Source organism: Cydia fagiglandana, chromosome 27 (assembly GCF_963556715.1).
Source record: "Cydia fagiglandana chromosome 27, ilCydFagi1.1, whole genome shotgun sequence".
NCBI classification, from domain to species: Eukaryota; Metazoa; Arthropoda; class Insecta; order Lepidoptera; family Tortricidae; genus Cydia; species Cydia fagiglandana.
Window position 1 is genome coordinate 1917874 of NC_085958.1, and position 25616 is coordinate 1943489.

The 25616-nt window shown below is 43.7% G+C and overlaps 1 protein-coding gene across 1 annotated transcript in view; it reads left to right on the forward strand.

The window, feature by feature from the left end:
- The window catches only part of LOC134677995 (ankyrin repeat domain-containing protein 50), a 120973-nt gene that overhangs the window by 76559 nt on the left and 18798 nt on the right, over positions 1–25616 (forward strand). Inside the window, exons 22-35 of the mRNA XM_063536437.1 lie at positions 2489–2640; positions 3778–3915; positions 5638–5817; positions 7275–7345; positions 14682–14863; positions 15599–15740; positions 17448–17638; positions 17931–18029; positions 20077–20260; positions 20761–20944; positions 22055–22124; positions 22644–22790; positions 24010–24093; positions 25259–25357. Coding sequence (XP_063392507.1) covers positions 2489–2640; positions 3778–3915; positions 5638–5817; positions 7275–7345; positions 14682–14863; positions 15599–15740; positions 17448–17638; positions 17931–18029; positions 20077–20260; positions 20761–20944; positions 22055–22124; positions 22644–22790; positions 24010–24093; positions 25259–25357 — 1923 coding nt within the window. The remainder of the gene's footprint in view (positions 1–2488; positions 2641–3777; positions 3916–5637; positions 5818–7274; positions 7346–14681; positions 14864–15598; positions 15741–17447; positions 17639–17930; positions 18030–20076; positions 20261–20760; positions 20945–22054; positions 22125–22643; positions 22791–24009; positions 24094–25258; positions 25358–25616) is intronic.

Consider the following 25616-nt stretch of genomic DNA (forward strand, 5'->3'; position numbering starts at 1 on the left):
GCAGTGTTTATAAACTACATGATATACTGCTTGCGATTTTTGACAAACACGCGCCCTTGAAACCTACACGCGTCAAACACCTTCCTGCGCCGTGGCTCACGCCGGATATTAAGACGCAGATGGCCAAGCGTGATCGAGCTCGCGTAAAATTTCGACAAAGCCCTTCAGATAGTAATCGTCAGAAGTATCTATCGTTACGTGACCGCTGCAATAAGGTCTGCAGGGAGTCAAAACGTCGATACATCCACAGTTCCATTGATGAATGTCCCCCCGCTAAATTATGGAAGTTCTTAAAATCACTCGGGGTGGGCAAATCTCAATCTAGTTCATCCAGTATCCTCGATATAAATGGCATTAACCAATACTTCAGTACTTCACCAGTTACTCTGGACCGTTCCCTTAAACATTCTACCTTGTCACTTCTTGCAGCTTCTACAACCAACGCCAGCGTAGATCCTTTTGAACTCGGCTGTATTTCTGCACAAGAGACCCAAGCAATCCTCAAAACTATTAAAACGAAAGCCGTCGGTGACGATAACCTTAGTGTAGATATGCTCATGCTCGTGGCGGATTTTATTTCTCCTATCATCTCTAACATTATTAATTTCTCCCTTTCCAGTGGCACGTTTCCGGCATCCTGGAAGTATGCACATGTCATTCCTCTCCCAAAAACCTCCAATCCTGCATCTTTCTCCCAATATCGTCCTATCTCCATTCTTCCTATACTATCAAAAATTATTGAACATTTCGTTAACCGTCGCCTGCAATCCCATCTTAATAAAAATTCATTGTTTAACCCTCTCCAATCTGGGTTTCGCCCCGGGCATAGCACAGTCACCGCTTTGGTTAAAGTTACCGACGACATTCGTTTTAATATAGAGTGCAAAAAGCTAACTGTCCTTGTTCTTCTTGATTTTAGTAGTGCCTTCGACACTGTAGACTTTGACATCCTTCTAGGCACACTCAGCACTCTAAAAATCTCACAAACTTCCCTCTCGTGGTTTCATAGCTACCTTTCTGGCAGACGCCAGCGGGTCAGAGTAGATGACAAGCTGTCCGACTGGTGTGAGCTCACCGCTGGCGTCCCGCAAGGAGGAGTGCTTTCTCCCCTTCTTTTCTCTATTTTTATTAATGGCATCACCGAAGCACTTACATCATCATACCATCTTTACGCAGACGATCTTCAGATTTATGCAGCGGCCAGTATAGATGATCTTCCTTCATTGATTACTCAAATCAACCTTGATTTGAAATCCATACGGGACTGGGCGTGCAAATTTGGTTTGAAAATCAATGCTAGGAAGTCGCAGGCGATTATTATTGGTAGTCCTTATTATGTAAGCAAGCTTTCGGACATGGTGGTACCCGACATTTTGTTTGATGGGACTAATATCCCTCTCTCCTCTACTGTCCGAAATTTGGGTATCACCATGGATCAGACGCTTTCTTGGTCTCCCCATGTTGCTGAGGTGAGTAAAAAAGTTTTTGGATCCCTCCACTCTCTTCGACGGCTGCAGAATTTTCTCCCACTTCATACTAAACTGACTCTTGCCCGTTCGCTCTTGCTCCCTCTGCTAGACTATGGTGACGTTGCGTATCTGGACCTTAATGAGGAATTGCTGGATAAACTTGAGCGTTTACAAAATGTTTGCATCAAGTATATATTTGGCCTCCGTAAATATGATCACGTCTCCAACTTTCGCTCCCAGCTCGAATGGTTACCGATCCGCCGACGCAGAGATGTGCATGTCGTGTCGTTGCTGTTCAATATACTCTTCAACCCCCGTTCCCCATCTTACCTAACGGAAAGATTTAGCTATCTGGCTGAAGGAAGTGATCACCGTTTACGATCTAGCTGTAATCTCACGCTTACTATTCCGCCTAATAAGACGCGAACATATGCAAATTCTTTTACGGTGCGCGCTGTGAAGTTGTGGAACGAGTTGCCCCTGTCGCTCAGGCGGTCCCAGTCTGTGGCGTCACTCAAGGCTAATCTGAAGAAGCTTTGGCTTTCCAATCAGCGTGATCTGGTTAAGTACTAACCTTTATTTCTACTTTAAACTTGTATATATATATATATATATATATATTGTATTGTATGTATGCTAGTATGTATTTTATGTATTTTATTCGATAATATTATTTATGTATTTTATGAGTTGACAATACGTTAGTTTACTTTTTCTAAATATTACTGTACATCCCGTAAGTTTGTCTATCTGACCTGACTGGAGTTTTCCTCTCATCTAATCGAAGGTTAGCTGGAAGAGATCCCTTATAGGGATAAGTTCGCCTTTGTACTTCCATTACTGTAATTTATTTTTGTAAACCTGTGTTGTGTACAATAAAGTGATTACTACTACTACTTACTACTACTACTACTACTACTTTTAGACACTTATTTTACAGGATTTGTGGTTTTTTGTCCCATTACTGGTTCCACGCCCATCATAGGGTACACTACTATATATTTCTTGTTTGTCCACAGACCCTTCGGCCCTAGAGTCTATAATGCCTGAGCTTATATCAGGCAACACCGACGCCAGATGGCCCCACGACAGACGCGTACTTCGCGCGTTATTAGAACTGAGCCGCTCTGATTCCGCCCCAGGAGAGACTACCGAAGAAGTACCTGATTTGGTAAGTTACACCTTATTGTGTGAGCAATAAAGTTCAAATTTAAATATACTAGCCTTGGAGTCCATGTCTGGGCTAATATCAGGCAACACCGATGCCAGATGGTCCCATGACAGACGCGTACTTCGCGCGTTATTAGAACTGAGCCGCTCTGATTCCGCCCCGGGAGAGACTACCGAAGAGGTGCCTGATTTGGTAAGCTACACCTTATTGTGTGAGCAATAAAGTTTAAATTTAAATAGACTAGCCTTAGAGGCCATGTCTGAGTTAATATCAGGCAACACAGACGCCAGATGGCCTCACGACAGACGCGTACTTCGCGCGTTATTAGAACTGAGCCGCTCTGATTCCGCCCCGGGAGAGACTACCGAAGAGGTGCCTGATTTGGTAAGATACACCTTATTGTGTGAGCAATAAAGTTTAAATTTAAATAGACTAGCCTTAGAGGCCATGTCTGAGTTAATATTAACACAGACGCACAGTGGCCTCACGACAGACGCGTACTTCGCGCGTTATTAGAACTGAGCCGCTCTGATTCCGCCCCGGGAGAGACTACCGAAGAGGTGCCTGATTTGGTAAGATACACCTTATTGTGTGAGCAATAAAGTTTAAATTTAAATAGACTAGTCTTAGAGTCCATGTCTGAGTTAATATTAACACAGACGCACAGTGGCCCCTAATCAGTCACTTATATTTTCAGTCCATGATGTGCGCCTTCTACCACGGCCACCGAGATAAAAAACCGGGCAAGTGCGAGTCGGACTCGCGCACGAAGGATTCCGTACCATAATGCAAAAAGGGCAAAAAAAAAACGGTCACCCATCTAAGTACTGACCCCGCCCGAGTTGCTTAACTTCGGTCAAAATTTACGTTTGTTGTATGGGAGCCCCACTTAAATCTCTATTTTATTCTGTTTTTAGTATTTGTTGTTATAACGGCAGCAGAAATACATCATCTGTAAAAAAACTGTCTAGCTATCACGGTTCGTGAGATACAGCCTGGTGACATACGGACGGACGGACGGACAGCAGAGTCTTAGTAATAGGGGCGTTTTACTGGGTACGGAACCCTAAAAACGGCAATGCCGATATATCGGTATCGTTACATCCCTAGTAAAACTAATAGTTATCTTTCTTGCAGCTGTCTCTGGACGCGCCTCTTGAAACAGAAGTGCTAGCGCCCGACGTTGAATCCGAAGAGCCGGTCGTTATAGATCCGAACGCGGTCTTTGAGTTGGCGACCAGAGGCGAGGATGACGCTCTCACGGCTTTGCTAAAGGTTTGTTAGTTAAGACGAAACAGGAGCTGAGTTTTAAATATTTTAGGTAAATATCAGTGGCGGCGCGTCAAACATATCCATAGGCAAGCCGGGGCTAATTTGGCTTACATATTTACTTTACAACTCTGTCCAAAAACAGGCAAGACGGTGGGAATCGGCTTTTATGGAGGCGCCGCTACTGGTAAATATACCCATCTCGCTAACGGAAGCGGCACCTAAAAGTAGTGCGATAAGGACAAGGCGAAAAATCCTGCGTAAAAATCTCAAAAATCGAGGTTTCGTACTCCTCCTCCAAAACATAACCAATCGTAACCAAATTTGGAAATCTAAATGATTATGAAATTATCTGTGTCGGACCGTTTTGCTTTTTTGGCTAATTGATATCAGTTTTGAATACTGCGCCTCTCATTGCAGCATAGTCAATGAGGCCATTTTGGCCATTTTTGAAGGGCTCTAGCGCCTTAAAAAACAAAAATATCAAATAAAGCAAAACGGTCCGACACAGATATTGACAATATTAACTGTGTAAAAAATCATTGCTCTAGCTTCAAAAACCACGGAGGAAAACGAGGAGTACGTTTGTATGGAGAAATTACCACTCCTGTTGGCTCTTAATATATATCCTGTATACTATAAAAGATATTCTAAAGTCAGACCGGGAAAAGGCTGTAGCGATTTTGATAACCCACGCATTACTTACAAGTGTCATTTTAAACGTCAAACTTCTATGAAATTATGACGTGTAAATAACACTTGCACTGCGTGGGCTATCAAAATCGTTGCAGACTCTTCTTGGTCTAACTTTTGGAAGCAGCATAGACAATTGAAAATTACCAAAAACGTCACATTTTATATTACAGAGTTTATTCGGTGTCAAAGTAAAAATGAAATTTATAAAATTTTACTGTTACTTAATAATGGTGTATTGCACAACATTATAATAGATATTATAATTATACAGTTACTTAATTATAATTTATAAAATATTAATTCTTAGTTCAAGGCAGCAGCTTAAACAGGAAGTTTATTAAATGATATATAATTTAATTGTAATGTAACTATACCACTGATTTTCCTCATATGTATTTACTTTTTATAGCAATACGGTTTGTTTACTCCGTTTTTTGTTGTTTATACAGCTTTTCTGCTTTTATTTAAAAAAGTTATTAATGTAATTTTACTAATTGGGTAATGCACTTTCGATATCAATTTGAAGTTTTCTGATATCTGTTATATTTACGGAATTATCGCTTGGCTACACTTAACGATTACACCCTGTATATATAAATATGTGGGAGACCAAGCTTTACTCGGAAAATATATAAAAACAAAAACGGGCGTTTTACCAGAAATAAGACCTAGCTAGAGCGATTTTTTGCCCCCGAAAACCCCCATATCCTCCTAAGGCCCAAGGTCCTACATATAGGACCTCTTCAGTTCGATGAAATTTAAATTCTATTCAATTGGAAGAGAGTTGCTTTTGCTCTGTTTCGTTCAATTTTCCAACAACGCAAAATCAACTCTATTTCCTACACTATAGGTTCAAATTTCAATGGCAAATTTTGGATTTTTCATTTGTATGGCTGGGCCTTAGGAGGATATAACAAATTTCATAGAGTCGTTAGAGCCGTTTTCGAGATCCCCGAAATATTATAAAATGCTCGTTTAATGCTATTATATAATTTACATACATACATTAGATTGTATCGTTTGTTTTGACAGCGCCGCCCGGAGCTAGCGCTCGTGACGGACGCGACGGGCGGCACGGCGCTGCACGCGGCGGCGCGCGCCGGCCGCGCGGCTACCTGCTGTGTTCTGCTCCGCGCCGGCGCTAGACCTGACGCGCCCGACGCGGACGCTTGGAGCGCGCTTAGGGCTGCAGCCTGGGCGGGACACACTGAGGTACCATCGCATACACTTATACTCATAATAGTATTTTATGCAACCGTTGTTTAAGAGAGGTCAAAAAGGCGACTGGCGCGAGTAACAATTTAAGGCGAAGCCGAAAATTGTTAATAAAGACGCCACAAGTATTTTTTGACTCAGTTAAACGTTGCATAGGTACAATACTTTTTCTACGACCAAGCACTTCTTTGAAATAAAATTGTAAAAATAAATCTTTTTAATTCAAAAAGTAGCAAAAATGGAGGGTACGGGCGGGAAAAGAATGAATGAATGAATGAAATTAAAAAAAACATGTCTATGGTATAAACACTTATTTGTCAGAGATAACATTTAAAATAAGGTTGGAAGACACTGGGTGTATGCACAAATTCTTTTTTCGGGAATAGACTAAAGACTTGTCTTGACAACTATACGGTAGGGTTTTAAAGGTGTGTGCACGACCCTTTCATAAATCATAAATCATAAATCATAAATTATTTATTTAAATGACAAATAAAAGTACGGGAGTAGAAGATAAAAAGATAAAGATAAAACATAGTTTATTCAAGTAGGCATATTACAATGCGCTTATAAACGTCAAATAAACCTTTACCGGCTCCAACCGTACACCTCTGCCCCGTGAAGATTTAAATCCCCCCTCAATTGGAGGAGGGTATCCCAATATGGGACCGGCAAAAAAGTCGGCGGGACACATCTTTTCAAAACATTATTACATCTTATAATTAACATGCATTACGAGTAATTAAGAAAAACATAATAATCGTCTTACCCTTTCCGACGGTTTGTCAACTTTAGTAAACGTTTATGAATAAGGGGGTGTATCTTTAGGTTCTTAAAAAAAAAGTAAAGTGTCATTCTATGGAACTTGCAAACTATGTAAACAAACCGCCATATTGAAATTGTCAAAAATTATGAATTTACCTTGTGACTTTTTAGGGTTCCGTACCCAAAGGGTAAAACGGGACCCTATTACTAAGACTCTGCTGTCCGTCCGTCCGTCCGTCCGTCTGTCACCAAACTGTATCTCACGAACCGTGATAGCTAGACAGTTGAAATTCTCACAGATGATGTATTTCTGTTGCCGCTATAACAACAAATACTAAAAACAGAATAAAATTAAGATTATGTGGGGCTCCCATACAACAAACGTGATTTTTGACCGAAGTTAAGCAACGTCGGGCGGGGTCAGTACTTGGATGGGTGACCGTTTTTTTTGCCGGATTTTGTATTATGGTACGGAACCCTTCGTGCGCGAGTCCGACTCGCACTTGCCCGGTTTTTTATTAACCAACCAAATACAAAACCACCTGGATCTGTTACCGTACGACCTGACTTTAACCTACATTATTTGATCGTGTAATGTTTTCATCTACTCTCAACTGGCTTAAGAAGCCGCTGAGTGTGCTCTGAAAATCGTTGCAGACTTAGTTTGGTCTAATTTTTATTATTTGCAGGTGGTGGAAGTTCTACTTGAGTTTGGATGTGACGTGGATTGCGTCGACGCAGACAACAGGACAGCTTTGAGGTAAAAGCAGAAATATAATAAAATTTTATATGCATATTTTTTTTAAATTAGCGTTGCGGTTTATATAAAATTTTGTTAGTAGTTGTAGCAGTTGCACCGCCCACAATCTCTCTACTTTGCCTTAAGGTTGACTGGTAGAGAATGCTTTTGGCATTAAGTCTGCCTTTTGTACAATAAGTTTGTCTTATGTGCAAAAAAGTTTAAATCTTGTCGTGTATAAAAAAATAATTTAAGGTTTAAAGTAGCGTGCCATTGTAGTGAATAAAAAATAAAAATGATTTAAAGTAGTGCTGGCACTGTGGTGAATAAAAAAATAATAATAATTTAAATGTTTAAATAGTTAATGGGAAAAATGCCTCGGATAAGATCCGTAGTAAAACATTGGACTATTGGAGTACAAGGGTCCTCTTGTTATTCTAACCTGGTTAATGGGAACTTGGTAAGGTATTGAAAAGACAAAACCAAATATCTGTCATGCAATTTAATATACCCCGCTAGATAATTACAAGGCACTCCGCTTTAGGGCGGGCGCTACTCAAAATACAATTTGTTTCCATAAGCCGTTGGCGGCTGTGGGGTGACACTATGGCGGCTGTGGGGTGACACTATGGCGATTCTTAACCTACGATCGCGAGTCGGGCGAAACGCGGAGTTTTGGCCAAAACCTAAAACGAAAGTCTAGTGCACTCACGGATACCGGGTGTAGCTTTCATCCTGGAACTTAGCGTAGCAGACAGATCGACGTAGATCAGCGGCGGGCGTTCATCGAGCCCCAGCTGTGACAAGCTAAGGCGAGAACAACCCGCGGCGCTCGGAGTTTCACGGGAAGGACCCGCACGAAGACACCTTGGAGTCGTCGGACGGCAGCATAGCCATCCGACACACGGCCTGCAAGTCTAGGCCGCGTCCTACGGCGTAGAGGCAGCGCCAGCATGACGCTCAGCAAAATCGGGGACGCGCAACAGCGCGCCAGGGAACACGATCACCAGCCGTGCTCATGTCCATCGGCGACACGGGACGCACTAAGTAAATCACGCGCACAATTCACGCACAGCGATATACGCACTTTACAAATCGGTCTCCCACCAGCCGGACCAGGCGGCGGAAGGAGACGAGGCAATTCCTCTTAATCTTTAATTAGAAACCATCCACATGCTAGCGTATTCCCATTCCAAGTCCAAGTGTAGTGACAGTCACAGTTCGAAATCTTCCCCTACCGGACACGTTGCGTTTCGATTCACATCAACACATTAAACGTCAAACCAACTTAAATCTTTTCTAAATCAAATGATTCTCGAAAAATGTCAATGCTCGTTAATACTTGTAATATTTTAATTGGTTAATAATAATTACTAATAATTATCTTTTTTATTACTGTTTTCTACTTTGTTTCCTTTGGAATATCTTCCTTCCGATGCGGTAACTAAACGCGTAACTTATTTTCTGACAGTTCACCTGTCAAAAATCTCAACTCATTGGCACCCTCAAAGTTGCAATTTATGTTTCATAAAAATTCCGAAAATGATTCTAAAATACGAATTAAATTAGGATGTGACCTACTTGGGCAGTTAGGATATATCACGAGGGTCATTTTGATATACGTGAAGCCAGGTTTGGTTCAACAATCTCTGCACAATCTGGGTGACAAGTTCCGTTCGAGTGGCATGCTCTTTGGACTTGTTTCTTCGAAACCAGTTAGCCAGGAGGCAGTATATGCTAATCAACCTGCAGCTGAGAAGGTACATTACAGTTTTACATAAGTGTCGTACTCCGGTGTATGTTATTCTGTTGGAAATGCGACAGTCATGTTGTACAGGTTATCCTGTATGAGGAAGTATATGTTTGGTATAGGAAATTATGTAGCATCGCTACAATATCCCCTCTCTCGGCAAAGAGGTTAAGCACCGGTTAACCGAGGCAGCCGGGGTAACCGGAGAAAAAATAAATTAACCGGATACCTAATCAACAAGTGCATTAGGACGTTAATTATGCATGTAGATATGCTAATCTGTTTGACATTATTTCTAAATTTTAACTCTATTAGAAATCACAGTGCATGGCCACTACACTGTGGTTTCTGCAATCTAGCTAAAAAATATTTTTTTTAATTCAAGTAATCCTATATTGACTGGTCTAGCCACTATTCAACATAAATAATAATAAGCTAACTCCCTATTCTAAGGTTCACTAAAGTATTTAAATCCAATTTAAATATTAAGTATTTTCAACTATATTTATAAATTCTTACTATTTAGTATGTTACAAGTAGTCATATACATAATGCAATACTAATTATTAAGTTTTAATATGGCATGCCCTACTATGTACATGCCTATGACTACAAAATTAACTTACTAGTACCTTAATGTAATGTGGTAACTAGTTGCTAATTTATATCTACAAATAATATCAATAATAGTGGAGGCTAACTTGTAGCTCACACTTAAGTCAAATCCCAATGTGTAGCCAGTGGGCTTACACTAAGTGAAAAAAAAAACTTGGTTTTCTTTTTCATGTCTAAGTCAGTGAATTATATCCAATATAATTACATCACCCTGGACCCTTAGGGTGTGTAGTCACAAAAAAATTTGGTTTCCCTGGAAACGCTTCAAAAAAAAATCTTGACCAAATTAGTCAAGGAGGTACGCGTACTCAAAAAAATGGGTTGTTACCTAAGTTCACCCAAATAAAAAAAAATAAGTTACTAACTTGAAATTACACCTTGTAAAATATAATATTGAGCATAATGTCACTGAACCAATGCTTTAAAATTAAATGGTAACTGATTTTTTTCAGATTACCTTAACTACAAAGCGGTTTGCTCTAGCAGTCGGAAATTCGGAGGTTATGTGACGAATCAGGAATACTACTCCAAATGGAATGCAGCATGCCGTTCAACAACATGTCCCTACCTTTAGCGAATACAAATGGTGCATGTTTCAGCAGAACTTTAAAAAATGCTATGCTAAGATAGCCGAAATTGAGGTTGATTCTAAGACCAATTTCTTCAAATTTCAAAAAAAAACAAAAAACAAAAACAAATAATGTGAACATTTAAGTTCTATAAAGTAGTTCTATTTAGAACCGAATAAGTCAAAAACAAAGAAATTTAGAGTGTCTCGTCTATCATACTAAGTCACCGGAATGAAAAGTTTGAGTTGGTTTGAGAAATTAAAATTAATAAATATTTTAATACTTTTGAAATGGGTGGGTCGGGCGGGTGGGTGTCTAACGCGGCACCCCATGGTCGCGTATTAAACAATGAGGCATTAGGCATGGGTAGGGATGGGTAGATAAGGTATCCCCCCCTCCTACTTCATAAAATTCCTCTCCTTCCCCGTCCGGCATGTCGGTAGAAAAAAAATGGTTTGCTTGTGTCAGGGTATGTAATAAAGTATAATAAATTGGTAACACTTCACTTTATACAGGAAGTGTTAAAATAAATTACCTACCTCTCAAATGGAGCATGGTGAAAAAAATAATATGTGGCTGAGCGCTATGCTAATTAGTCATAGTGTAGCCTAATAATAATTGTAATAATTGATGAATTTGCTACCCTGTCACAAGTAAACTTACAAATTAATTAATTTTATATTTTTAACACAAATAATTTCACAAATTTTTTTAAAAATAAAGTTTTTTAAATGACAAAAATTTTATAAATTGATGTTATCGCTCTCCCAAGCTCACAGTAACCAGGCTATATATTGAATTTAAGCTTTCTTCGGGCACCATTGTCGTGTATAAAAAAATAATAAGAATTTAAAGCCATTGTCGTGAATAAAAAATAATAATTTAAAATAGCGGTGACGTTATAGTGTATAAAAAATAATAATGTTTTAAATGTTTAAATAGTTAATGGGAAAAATGCCTCGGATAAGATCCGTAGTAAAACATTGGACTATTGGAGTACAAGGGTCCTCTTGTTATTCTAACCTGGTTAATGGGAACTTGGTAAGGTATTGAAAAGACAAAACCAAATATCTGTCATGCAATTTAATATACCCCGCTAGATAATTACAAGGCACTCCGCTTTAGGGCGGGCGCTACTCAAAATACAATTTGTTTCCATAAGCCGTTGGCGGCTGTGGGGTGACACTATGGCGGCTGTGGGGTGACACTATGGCGATTCTTAACCTACGATCGCGAGTCGGGCGAAACGCGGAGTTTTGGCCAAAACCTAAAACGAAAGTCTAGTGCACTCACGGATACCGGGTGTAGCTTTCATCCTGGAACTTAGCGTAGCAGACAGATCGACGTAGATCAGCGGCGGGCGTTCATCGAGCCCCAGCTGTGACAAGCTAAGGCGAGAACAACCCGCGGCGCTCGGAGTTTCACGGGAAGGACCCGCACGAAGACACCTTGGAGTCGTCGGACGGCAGCATAGCCATCCGACACACGGCCTGCAAGTCTAGGCCGCGTCCTACGGCGTAGAGGCAGCGCCAGCATGACGCTCAGCAAAATCGGGGACGCGCAACAGCGCGCCAGGGAACACGATCACCAGCCGTGCTCATGTCCATCGGCGACACGGGACGCACTAAGTAAATCACGCGCACAATTCACGCACAGCGATATACGCACTTTACAAATCGGTCTCCCACCAGCCGGACCAGGCGGCGGAAGGAGACGAGGCAATTCCTCTTAATCTTTAATTAGAAACCATCCACATGCTAGCGTATTCCCATTCCAAGTCCAAGTGTAGTGACAGTCACAGTTCGAAATCTTCCCCTACCGGACACGTTGCGTTTCGATTCACATCAACACATTAAACGTCAAACCAACTTAAATCTTTTCTAAATCAAATGATTCTCGAAAAATGTCAATGCTCGTTAATACTTGTAATATTTTAATTGGTTAATAATAATTACTAATAATTATCTTTTTTATTACTGTTTTCTACTTTGTTTCCTTTGGAATATCTTCCTTCCGATGCGGTAACTAAACGCGTAACTTATTTTCTGACAGTTCACCTGTCAAAAATCTCAACTCATTGGCACCCTCAAAGTTGCAATTTATGTTTCATAAAAATTCCGAAAATGATTCTAAAATACGAATTAAATTAGGATGTGACCTACTTGGGCAGTTAGGATATATCACGAGGGTCATTTTGATATACGTGAAGCCAGGTTTGGTTCAACAATCTCTGCACAATCTGGGTGACAAGTTCCGTTCGAGTGGCATGCTCTTTGGACTTGTTTCTTCGAAACCAGTTAGCCAGGAGGCAGTATATGCTAATCAACCTGCAGCTGAGAAGGTACATTACAGTTTTACATAAGTGTCGTACTCCGGTGTATGTTATTCTGTTGGAAATGCGACAGTCATGTTGTACAGGTTATCCTGTATGAGGAAGTATATGTTTGGTATAGGAAATTATGTAGCATCGCTACAATCTAGACACGCGGCAGCGTGTCAAGCCAAGTTCAAGCAAAGGAACTGGCTAGCCAGCGCCGAGTGTAATATTACACGAACCACTTGGTGCCACTTTTGACCCTTCTATAACTCAAAACATCTTTGACGTAAACACATAAAACTACGTGTGTTTAATTATATCCATAAGGATATCTAGAAGCCCAAATTTCATGAAGCTAGCTCAAACGGTTATAAAGGTATGAAGGTCAAAAAGTCGTAAATTTTAAGACTGACTTATGACTTATAGTACCTAAACCTAACCTACTTCCAGATGACCTAGAAGGATGAAATTTGGAATCCAGCTTGGTTATTGTGTGTTACCGTAGGAAAAAATCTAAAAATAAAATAAAGTTAAAAAATAGGGGGGGTCCCCATACAAAAAAAACACTTTATTGGGACTGACATATAAGTACCTAAACCTAACCTACTTCCAGATGACCTAGAAGGATGAAATTTGGAATCCAGCTCGGTTATTGTGTGTAAGCGTAGGAAAAAATCTAAAAATAAAAAAAAGTTAAAAAATAGGGGGGGTCCCCATACAAAAAAATATTTTTTTATTGTAGCGTTGGAACCGTTACAAGCAGATATTTGAAACTACCCCAATATATGTATTATTATATTTGCTATATTAAAATAAAGTTTAGTCAAAAAATAAGTGGTGTCCCCATACAATAAACTTTTAATACGCTCTAAACAACCGGCCAACGGTGTGTCGTCGGCGGCGCGCGGTACCTCATAATTATACAAAGAACAGAAGTAAAAACCATACAGCGGAAACACAAGAAAAAACATTAAATCTCAATACCTGCCTAGTTTTCTTTACAAAAAGTATTGATATCCCACCAAAAACATAAATGTAAAAAAGGAGAGCCAAGTTCAATACAAAAATTATGCTTGGCTGTGGGGCTCGCCGCAAAAAGAATGGAGATCTAAATGAGTGCCACTGCCAAGTTCTATGCAAAATCCAAATATGTATTTATAGGAACAAAATAACATTATAAACAAGTATTAAACTCTATTTCTTTGCTTTATTGGATACCTATAACAATTGCAATTATTTAAAAAAAATGTGAGATCTTAAAGTAGGTTAGATTTGGCTTGGCCAGGTTTTATCAGAATTACAATATATATAAAATGATTGATATAATGAAAACTGGCCAAGTCAAATCTAACCTACTTTAAGATATCACTTTTTTTTTTAAATAACAGCAATTGTTATAGGTATCCAATAAAGCAAAGAAATAGAGTTTAATACTTGTTTATAATGTTATTTTGTTCCTATAAATACATATTTGGATTTTGCATATAACTTGGCAGTGGCACTCATTTAGATCTCCATTCTTTTTGCGGCGAGCCCCACAGCCAAGCATAATTTTTGTATTGAACTTGGCTCTCCTTTTTTACATTTATGTTTTTGGTGGGATAAATAACTGAACTGAATTTGGTGGCTTAAACCAAGACAAATGAAATCTCTAGGAACAAGAATTATCAGTACCGCTAGAGTTAGACCGTTAAAAGTCTGCAGCGATTTTGATAGCCCACGCAGTGCAAGTGTCATTTTAAACGTCAAACTTCTATGAAATTATGACGTATAAATAACACTTCCACTGCGTGGACTATCAAATCCGCTGCAGACTTTTATTGGTGCGACTATACTTGACAATAGATGTTCCGACGGCGGAAAAGTCTAATGCTCAACAATTTTCAGCTAATATTATAACCGGAACGCCTTCTGCTTTATTTGTTGTAAATTCTTGCACAAACAATTTTTGTGAGTTGCGACACTAGAGAATTCTAGTATCAAGTAGCGGTACTGATAATTCCGCTACTCGATGCTAGATGTCGACTGCGAAAATAATAGTCGTGTTGGTACCAAAACTTATGTACGGAGTGAGCACTCAATTCTTACTATAATTCTCTATGACAGAGCGGCCGCGTGGTCGGGACATGAATGCGTCGTGTCCCGCTTACTAGCAGCGGGCGCTGATCCGGATAAAGCGGACGCGGAGGGCCGGACGCCGCTCATCGCGGCCGCTTACATGGGACACGCTGATATTGTTCGAGCGTTACTGGACGCCGGGGCGAGCGTCGACCATGCTGACGAAGACGGTGAGATAGAGTGAGATAGATATAGTAGGAGGGCCGGACGCTTACATGGGACATGCTGATATAGTTCGAGCGTTACTGGAGGCTGGGGCGAGCGTCGACCATGCTGACGAAGACGGTGAGATAGAGTGAGATAGATATAGTAGGAGGGCTACACGCCGCTCATCGCGGCCGCTTACATGGGACACGCTGATATTGTTCGAGCGTTACTGGACGCTGGGGCGAGCGTCGACCATGCTGACGAAGATGGTGAGATAGAGTGAGATAGATATAGTGGGAGGGCTGCACGCCGCTCATCGTGGCCGCTTACATGGGACACGCTGATATTGTTCGAGCGTTACTGGACGCTGGGGCGAGCGTCGACCATGCTGACGAAGACGGTGAGATAGAGTGAGATAGATATAGCAGGAGGGCTGCACGCCGCTCATCGCGGCCGCTTACATGGGACATGCTGATATTGTCCGAGCGTTACTGGACACTGGGGCGAGCGTCGACCATGCTGACGAAGACGGTGAGATAGAGTGAGATAGATATAGTAGGAGGGCCGGACACCGCTCATCGCGGCCGCTTACATGGGACATGGGACATGCTGATTTTGTCCGAATTTTTTGTGTTATTTTTACTTATAGTTCGTTTTTTTTTAACAACAACATGGCAACATTTCTTACTTTTTTTGGCCTTGAATTACGTTTTGCAGTTTAGCTAATAAATATCGTAATTAGATTACTCTGTCCGCAGGACGCACCGCACTGTCAGTAGCGTCTCTCTGCGCCTCGGGAGCCGCTTGCGCGGCGCTACTCTTAGAGAGAGGCGCTGACGTCTCCCGCTGCGACCGGGACAGGGCCACTCCATTATTAGTGGCCGCGTTTGAGGGACACACGTGAGTATAGAGTATATAGCGACTAGAGCAGGCAGTAGTGTTGTCTCTGTCAGTAGCGTCTCTCTGCGCGTCGGGAGCCGCTTGCGCGGCGCTACTCTTAGAGAGAGGCGCTGACGTCTCCCGCTGCGACCGCGACCGCGCCACTCCATTATTAGTGGCCGCGTTTGAGGGACACACGTGAGTATGGAGTATATAGCGACTAGAGCAGGCAGTAGTGCTGTCTCTGTCAGTAGCGTCTCTGCGCCTGCGCTTGCGTGGCGCTACTCATAGAGAGAGGCGCTGACGTCTCCCGCTGCGACCGCGACCGCGCCACTCCATTATTAGTGGCCGCGTTTGAGGGACACACGTGAGCATGGAGTATATAGCGACTAGAGCAGGCAGTAGTGCTGTCTCTGTCAGTAGCGTCTCTCTGCGCCTGCGCTTGCGTGGCGCTACTCATAGAGAGAGGCGCTGACGTCTCCCGCTGCGACCGCGACCGCGCCACTCCATTATTAGTGGCCGCGTTTGAGGGACACACGTGAGTATGGAGTATATAGCGACTAGAGCAGGCAGTAGTGCTGTCTCTGTCTCTCGAGCAGCTGTCAGTAGCGTCTCTCTGCGCCTCGGGAGCCGCTTGCGCGGCGCTACTCTTAGAGAGAGGCGCTGACGTCTCCCGCTGCGACCGGGACAGGGCCACTCCATTATTAGTGGCCGCGTTTGAGGGACACACGTGAGTATAGAGTATATAGCGACTAGAGCAGGCAGTAGTGTTGTCTCTGTCAGTAGCGTCTCTCTGCGCGTCGGGAGCCGCTTGCGCGGCGCTACTCTTAGAGAGAGGCGCTGACGTCTCCCGCTGCGACCGTGACAGGGCCACTCCATTATTAGTCGCCGCGTTTGAGGGACACACGTGAGTATGGAGTATATAGCGACTAGAGCAGGCAGTAGTGCTGTCTCTGTCTCTCGAGCAGCTGTCAGTAGCGTCTCTCTGCGCCTCGGGAGCCGCTTGCGCGGCGCTACTCTTAGAGAGAGGCGCTGACGTCTCCCGCTGCGACCGTGACAGGGCCACTCCATTATTAGTCGCCGCGTTTGAGGGACACACGTGAGTATGGAGTATATAGCGACTAGAGCAGGCAGTAGTGCTGTCTCTGTCTCTCGAGCAGCTGTCAGTAGCGTCTCTCTGCGCCTCGGGAGCCGCTTGCGCGGCGCTACTCTTAGGCCCTGGTCTCCTATAAACGCCATCGGCCGCTTACAGCGTCTGCGTCACGATGCTTACTATAGAGATGTACTGTTGTGGTCTGTTTTAGACGTCGACGTCAGCGTCTTTTTTGTTCAAAAACGTTGACGCTGACGCCAGACGCCGCGTACAGCATAAAATAGGAGACCAGGGCCTTAGAGAGAGGCGCTGACGTCTCCCGCTGCGACCGTGACCGCGCCACTCATTATTAGTCGCCGCGTTTGAGAGACACACGTGAGTATGATAACTGTTACAGATCAGGGATGTTGTGAATATCCGCATCCGCATTCACAACCGTGGAACTTCCGCATTCTTTTCGAAATCCGCATCCGCATAAAATCGGACAAGTCGGTACAGGAACAAACCGGAACAGTTTGTTATTCGCCAACAAACTGTTCCGCAGTCTGACGAAATTTCAAAGCTGTAAATTTGTATACTATGTATGTTAGAACTAAATGAAATATAAAATAAAAAACACTTTATTTTTTCCGCAGTGAAATATGCGAGCTCCTTCTAGAGCACGAGGCAGATATCGAGGCGCATGACGTGTTAGGACGCACGGCGCTGTGGGCGGCCGCGTCCGCCGGACACGCGCGCGCCACGAGGCTGCTGCTGTTCTGGGGCGCCTGCGTCGACTCCATGGACAGGGAGGGACGGACTGTGCTCACTACGGCCGCGGCTCAAGGTATAAATAATTAAGTCTTTTTAGGGTTCCATACGGGTAAAAACGGGACCCCGTTACTAAGGCTGTATCTCATGATCCGTGATAGCTACACCGTTGAAATTTCACAGATGATGTATTTCTGTTGCCGCTATAACAACAAATACTAAAAACAGAATAAAATTAATATTTAAGTGGGGCTCCCATACAAGAACGTACGAAGATCCATACAGTACGGAACCATATTATTTGTGCGCGAGTCCGACTCGCACTTGGCCGGTTTTTTTTTAAATAAGATTTATTATTTGTTGAACAGGAAACGTCGAAGTGGTTCGGCAGCTTCTTGACCGAGGCTTAGATGAACATCACAGGGACAACTCCGGGTGGACGCCGCTACATTACGCCGCATTCGAAGGTACGCTGATCTGATTCAAATATCTTTAACCACGATATTTTTCAGAAAGCTGTTTCTGTGGACGATACCTATACTTATACACCTAATAATCTATTTCGTTTTATCAAAGCCAGCTTAGACAGAAATATACAAACATGTCGGCGGCCGATCGTAATATCCGCCAGATCATCAAATTCCCAGGAATGTCGTGAATATCATTTTCTTGTTCCCTGAGACGACGAAACCTATTTGTGGACAGTTTACTAGTGATGTGCCGACTATTGATTTGGCCGACTAGCCGACTAGCCGACTAATCGGCGCTCGAATGGCCGATTAGTCGGCCGACTAGTCGGCTAGTCGGCCAGATCATTAGTTTCGTATAAGTTCAGGTGAAAAACAATAGTTTTGCTCTTTTGGTTGCGCTATTCATATATTAACTTGGCTGAAAGGTGTTCTCTACGGGTTCAAAGACCTACGTATATCATAAGAATCCTCGTTCAATTTCTGTCTTTATTTTATTTTGCGATCCTGAGCAGACCGTCAGTAGGTACAACTTGTAGGAGGTACATATTTCCAAGGCTCTATTTCCCGTATGTAGTCGCCAGTTAAGAACCTATCCCCTGTAGTCAGCGTCTTTACGAGCAACGTGCCCTGTTTATAAGTCTCTAAATTTTGCAATAACATTAATAGTTCCCCATGGCTCCACCATTAAAAAAACAAAAACTGAATTATAATAAAATCCTTTAAGTATAGAACTTGGCCATGAAATTACACGAGAATCAATTGAGATCGACCTGTAGAGGAAAACACCAGCCCACCACCATACAATAACGATCAAACGGTCATTTATATGAACAATAGTTTTCACACCCTAAATAGGTATTTTGGTAAAATAGACATAAAACATATGGTAAATATTGACTGTTGGTTTCTTTTTTTCTGTTTTTCTTTCACTAATAAAGTGCCGACTAATCGGCCATTTTTGCCGACTAGTCGCCGACTAATCGCCGACTACAAATGTGGCCGGATAGTCGGCTTTCCCGACTAGTCGGCGACTAGTCGGTACATCCCTACAGTTTACCCTTCGGCACAGAATAAATAATAGTACTAGGTACAGAAGACTCACTCTCTAACAAAACGCGTCTGTTACGATCAGCACAGATATGGCCGCTAGGTGGCGACAGCGCCACGCGCGGCTCATGGCTTTCCCCAAAATTGGGGTGGAACGGATGTACTTTTAGCTACCTGTAGCAAAGCGACGAAATCGCGGAGTGAGCCACGCCTACCTTCGGGCATGTGAAGCGACTTAACGAACCTATCCTAACTAATTATTTGTTTAATGTGACTACCTTCAAAACATCACATATAATTTTTACGACCGGCTGCGGACTACATACTAAGTTATTCAATTATGCGGTTATTAGTAGTCTTAGTTAATTGACCGAAGCGTAGCGAAGGTCTACGTTTTGACTCGGGCATTTTGCTTTTGTATGTCCGGATGTTCTCCTCTACAGGTCGCAATTCTCAACCGATTCTCGTGAAATTTTGTGACCAGATTCTATGAGTAAATAAAATTTTTTTGTCGATCCGGTTTTTGGAAATTTCCAAAAATGGAGGAGTCGGGATACCTCACGCCTAAGCAAATAGTCGTATCGATATCATAAGAGTATTTTCTTTTTGAGACACATTTACATGCAAAAAATGCTGAAAAATTGTATTGCTGGTTTAGGCGGTGTTTAGATATTTAGTTTTTACTCGAGAATGAGTAGCCGAATTTCGTCAGCCAAGCTAAGAACTATCATGGCGCATTTTGCAAACATTCGCTTCTTTTGTTTGCACACAGAAAGTCTGAGTTCGATCCCCAGTAAGACATAACTTTTTGTATTTTTTTTTCACTTAAACTTCGTATTTCTTTTTGAATAAATAAAAAATTACGTATTGTTGATTGATCAAACCGCTGTGTGGCGCTGTCAGCGTGCACGGTCTTAATAAGCTATGCTCGCGAAGGTCTTCAGCTCATAGAGCCACTAGTGTAATATTTGCTTTATAATGTCACTTTACCCCACAGGTCACATTGAAGTATGCGAAGCTTTACTAGAAGCGGGTGCAAAAGTGGACGAAGCGGACAACGACGGGAAGGGAGCCCTAATGCTGGCAGCTCAGGAGGGACACACGGGATTGGTCGAAGTGCTGGTCGACGATTGGTCCGCGCCGGTCGACCAGAGAGCTCATGACGGCAAGACCGCGCTCAGGTGAGTGAGACATATAACGTAGGCACGAGAGAGCAAGGGAGCTTTAATGCTGGCAGCTCAGGAGGGACACACGGGACTGGTCGAAGTGCTGGTCGACGACTGGTCCGCGCCGGTCGACCAGCGCGCGATGGAAAAACTGCGCTCAGGAATGCCATACTCTGGTTTTCCCAATGAGAACTCTACGCCCACCGGATTGTCCAATCATATTTCAGAACTCGATTTTCGCTTTGCCCAAATGAAACTACTGAATAAGTACTATAGGTTGGGCCTTAGGAGGATAGAAATAAATCATCATCATCATCATCATCTCAGCCATAAGACGTCCACTGCTGAACATAGGCCTCCCCCTTGGACCTCCATTCGTACCGGTTGGAAGCGACCCGCATCCGGCGTCTTCCGCGGCCTTAACAAGGTCGTCCGTCCATCTTGTGGGTGGACGTCCTACGCTGCGCTTGCTAGTCCGTAGAAATAAATAATCAAAAATATTTTGTCTTCCACAGATTGGCGGCCCTAGAAGGCCACTTCGACACAGTACGAGCGTTATACCAACGCGGCGCCGATGCGGACGCGTTAGACGCCGACCGACGAAGCGCGTTATACGTTCTGGCCTTAGACAACCGTCTAGCTATGGCTAGATTTCTGCTAACAGAGTGCGGGGCGCGAGCGGACACTACGGATCTTGAGGTTAGTCACATTCGCCGCTAGATGTCGCTATTTAATGCGCTGCATCGCGCTAACGGTAGTTTCCCGTAGAATCTATTTGTACACGGGAAAGACGCCGACTGACGATGCGCGTTATACGTTCTAGCCTTAGACAATCGTCTAGCTATGGCTAGATTCTTGCTAACAGAGTGCGGGGCGCGAGCGGACACTTGAAATCTTGAGGTTAGTCACATTCGCCGCTAGATGTCGCTATTACGTGCGCTGCATCGCGCTAACGATAGTTTACTGTAGAATCTATATGTGCGCGGGAAAGACGCCGACCGAAGAAGCGTGTTATACGTTCTAGCCTTAGACAACCGTCTGGCTATGGCTAGATTTCTGCTAACAGAGTGCGGGGCGCGAGCGGACACTACGGATCTTGAGGTTAGTCACATTTGCCGCTAGATGTCGCTGTTTCATACGCTGCATCGCGCTAACGATACGAAAGAAAGAAAATATTTAAAAATACTATTATAAATTTAGTGTAACTGAAATACAACCTATATTTCAGTCTAGCTTAGCTTTCATTCACACAAAAAGTTAGCATGATCATCATCATCATGAGTTACGAGGAGGTGTCGTTGACTAACGCTGCGGCCGGGGCGCTTACCAGTATGAAGGTATCGCCGCTGGTCGCGTATCTTAGCTGTATACTTTTGGTTTGTTTATTTACCTATATGGTTCTACTAGTTTAAAGTATTTGGGTATGCGCAATTTATTGCATACTATTTACTGCGCTTATAAATCGTGAAAACGCGCCGACTTTTACTTTCATTCTTGTGTTTTTGGTTCTGATTGTCCGAATATCATCATCATCATCTCAGCCATAAGACGTCCACTGCTGAACATAGGCCTCCCCCTTAGACCTCCATACGTGCCGGTTGGAAGCGACCGGCATCCAGCGTCTTCCGGCGACCTTAACAAGGTCGTCTGTCCATCTTGTGGACGTCCTACGCTGCGCTTGCTAGTCCGTGGTCTCCACTCGAGCACTTTTCGACCCCATCGGCCATCTTCTCTGCGTGCAATGTGGCCTGCCCATTGCAAAAAGTTAGCTTAGGTGCTAGTATTCTAATTTGCGTTCTTTCATTACAGGGTCGGACACCTTTGCACGTGTCCGCGTGGCAGGGGCACGTCGATATGGTGAACCTACTCATAAAAGTCGGTGAGTGCGCATTAAAAAGTTCAAAACTCAGTCTTCGCGGAATTTTTCATCGTGTCGTGTAAAAAGCTTGTAATAAAACAAAGCTTTTATTTAGTTTCACCTGTCCCGTTGTTGTAATAAAATCTTGCAAGTTTTTGATCCACTTCCCGGTTTCCGATTGAGGTGAAATTTTGCATCGGATCGGATAACAATGCAATATTATGGTACCATCGAGCTGATCTGATGATGGAGACAGGAGGTGGCCATAGGAACTCTGTGATGAAACGACGCAACCTAACTGTGTTAGGGGTTTTTAGAATTGTCTCGATGAGTATAAAGGTGACAGTCCATTTCCAACGACAGCTGCATTACTGTTCATTCTAGTATGAAAATTGACAATGACAGCGACGCGTTCAGTACCAGGGAGTGCAGCTGCGGTTAGAAATGGAATGTTACCATTAGTTGTCTTTCGTAAGAAAAGTACAGTCAGTTTTAAAAGCTTGTAGCAAAATTTGTCTCTAATGATTTTTGACTTTTCAGGCGGCGCTGACGTAGATGGACGTGATAGATGTGGAAGAACAGCGCTGCACGCGGCGGCGTGGCGCGGCCGCGGCGCCGTGCTGGCGGCGCTGCTTGCTCACGGCGCTGACACGGCCGCTGTTTGCACGCAGGGCGCCACTCCGCTAGGTAAGACACTTTGGGTGGCCGAGAGAAGTGGTAGACGTAGATATTACACTTCAGGAGACTCGGGCGTAGACAGACGTGACAGATGTGGACGTACCGCCGTACACACGGCGGCATGGCGCGACCTCGGCGCTGCTTGCACACGGCGCCGACACGGCCGCTGTTTGCACACAAGGCGCTACTCCGCTAGGTAAAATAGTGACCCTGTGAGCTGTGTGAGCAAGGCTGCTCGACTTCGCTGGCTCGGCCATGTGGAGAGGATGGGAGAGGATCGTGCGGCCAAAAGAGCTTATCTGGGGCGACCAACTGGGAGACGTCCGGTCGGAAGGCCTAGGTACAGATGGATCGACGAGGTCCGGAAAGACCTGTGTGGCATGCAAGCGGCTGAATGGCGTCAGATCGCACAGGAAAGGAACGAATGGCGCAATCTAGTGTCGAAGGCCAAGATCCACTTCGGGTCGCTGAGCCAGCGAAGTAAGTAAGTAAGTATGTAGTAAGTGAGCTGTGGCTCAAAACAAAATCGGCCGTTTTAACTTTCGACGCATAGATTGACGAATCCAGCAACATAAAAACTAGTTTGATGTATTCGAAAGGTACTTAAATACAAAATACAGTCCCGTAAAACGGGGTGAGTAGGTTTCGCGGGGAGAGTTGGGTTATGAATGGGGAGAGAAGGTTTGAGAGGGGGGTGAGAAGGGATTTTAAGGCTACTGCAACAAAAATAATGTATTCCAATTTAAAATGGGGCTATAGTAATACGCATAATAATAAAAATCGATCCAACAATCTTCCAAAATCACCTTTGTATGAAAAACCCTAATACGAGGCACTACGGGGTGAGGTGGGTTTTCCTCTTTATCGTCAAAGTTATGAAATGGAACTACCCAAAATAAAATACAAACGTCCGATCCACTTATTATATACAGTTTTCACATGTAAAAATAAAATTTTATCGAGGTTTGAAAGTCAAATTTCACCCAACTCACCCCATTTTACGGTACGCCGCGGCCCCCTTTTTAAAATACCTCTCGTTAAGTTACTTTAGTATTATGTTACTACCTGTGAGTTCCTATTGGCTTTCTGTATCCACTATAATTTCTATGGTATTGTTATAGCTGTTGGATCTCCCAATAAAAAAAAATAAAAAAAAATATTAAATAACGATTATTTAGCTGTGGCGCTAGTGTGCACGTTGATGGGTTAAATAAAATGGTTGTTTCAGGTATCGCGGCTCAGGAGGGCCACGAGGAATGCGTTTTGTGGCTGCTGCAGCACGGAGCGGACCCACTGCAGGCCGACCATTGCGGTGAGAGATAAACATAATGATTTCACATCACCTATTCCGAAAAGAATGATTCCCCGATAGGAATGATCAAACTGGCATTTTTCTTCCCCGTTAAGAGGGATCAAAGTGGACTGCCTTGTTGCTGCCTTAAGTTGATGCGAGCGCGCTGAGATTTGGCATTCAGCGAGCCTGTGGCCAAGGATACTAGGTAAAAAAAATTTGAAAAAATACAAAAATGGCGGCGGACACGGGCAAAATCAATTTTCCAAGTACTTTAAGCGAGCCCGAAGGACGAGCTTCAGGCTGGGAGGCCGAAGGCCGACCCTGGCGGAGGGGCGAAGGCCCGGAGCCTTCACCCCGAGCTCCCAAGCAAGTCAACCTCAGTAATTTAAGGCGAGGCCAAAGGCCGAGTTGCGGGAAAGAAGTAAACTCCTATACAAAACTTGTGTCAAGCGAGCCCGAAGGGCGAGCTTCAGGCTGGGAGGCCAAAGACTGACCCCGGCGGAAGGCCGAAGGCGCGTCGAGGCTTGCGAAGTCCGAAGGCCGAACTCCGCGTAGGGCCGATGGCCCGAAGCGTCACATGATCGTAGCAAGTGGAAATCCGTGGTCTCTGCTTACCCCTCCGGGAAATAGGCGTGATTATATGTATGTACAGTCGCCATCAGATATATCGCAGCTGCCAAGGTGCTCACAAATATTTGAACACGCCTCTGTTGTCATGACGTTAGAGCGCGTGGTCAGATATTTTTGAGCACTTCGGCAGCTCCGATATATTGGGCGGCGACTGTATGTATCTTCTTTCTGGCGCTATCCCGGCATTTTGCCATGGCTCATGGGAGCCTGGGGTCTGCTTGACAACTAATCCCATGATTTGACGTAGGCACTAGTTTTTACGAAAGCGTCTGCCATGTGACCTTCCAACCCAAAGGGTAAACTAGGCCTTATTGGGATTAGTCCGGTTTCCTCACGATGTTTTCCTTCACCGAAAAGCGACTAGTAAATATCAAATGATATTTCGTACATAAGTTTCGAAAAACTCATTGGTACGAGCCGGGGTTTGAACCCGCGACCTCCGGATTGAAAGTCGCACGCTCTTACCGCTAGGCCACCAGCGCTTTTTGTAGTGCTTTGTGGCGACTGTATGTATGTATGTATGTATGTATGTAGTAATGTATGGTTCCGGCAGGGCGCACGCCGGCCACGGTGGCGTGGCGCGCGGGGCACGCGCACATCAGCCGCCTGCTCGAGCGCGCTGCGCCTGCGCTGGTGCCCGAGCACAACACCAGTAAGTATATACATGTCGGCGGCCGATCGTAAGGTCAGGCATATAGTGAAATTACTAGGCATATCGAGAAACGTGAAAATCTTTGACTCGCTCCCTGAGTAGACGGAGGCTACGCGGGGCTCCTATTTCTGGACAGTTTGCCCTTCGGGCATCTGAAGCAACCTAACGAAGCTATCCTACCTGTATATTGGTTTAATGTGACTATCCTCAAAGCAATACACAGGAACATTACGATCTGCCTGATCTTACGATCGGCCGC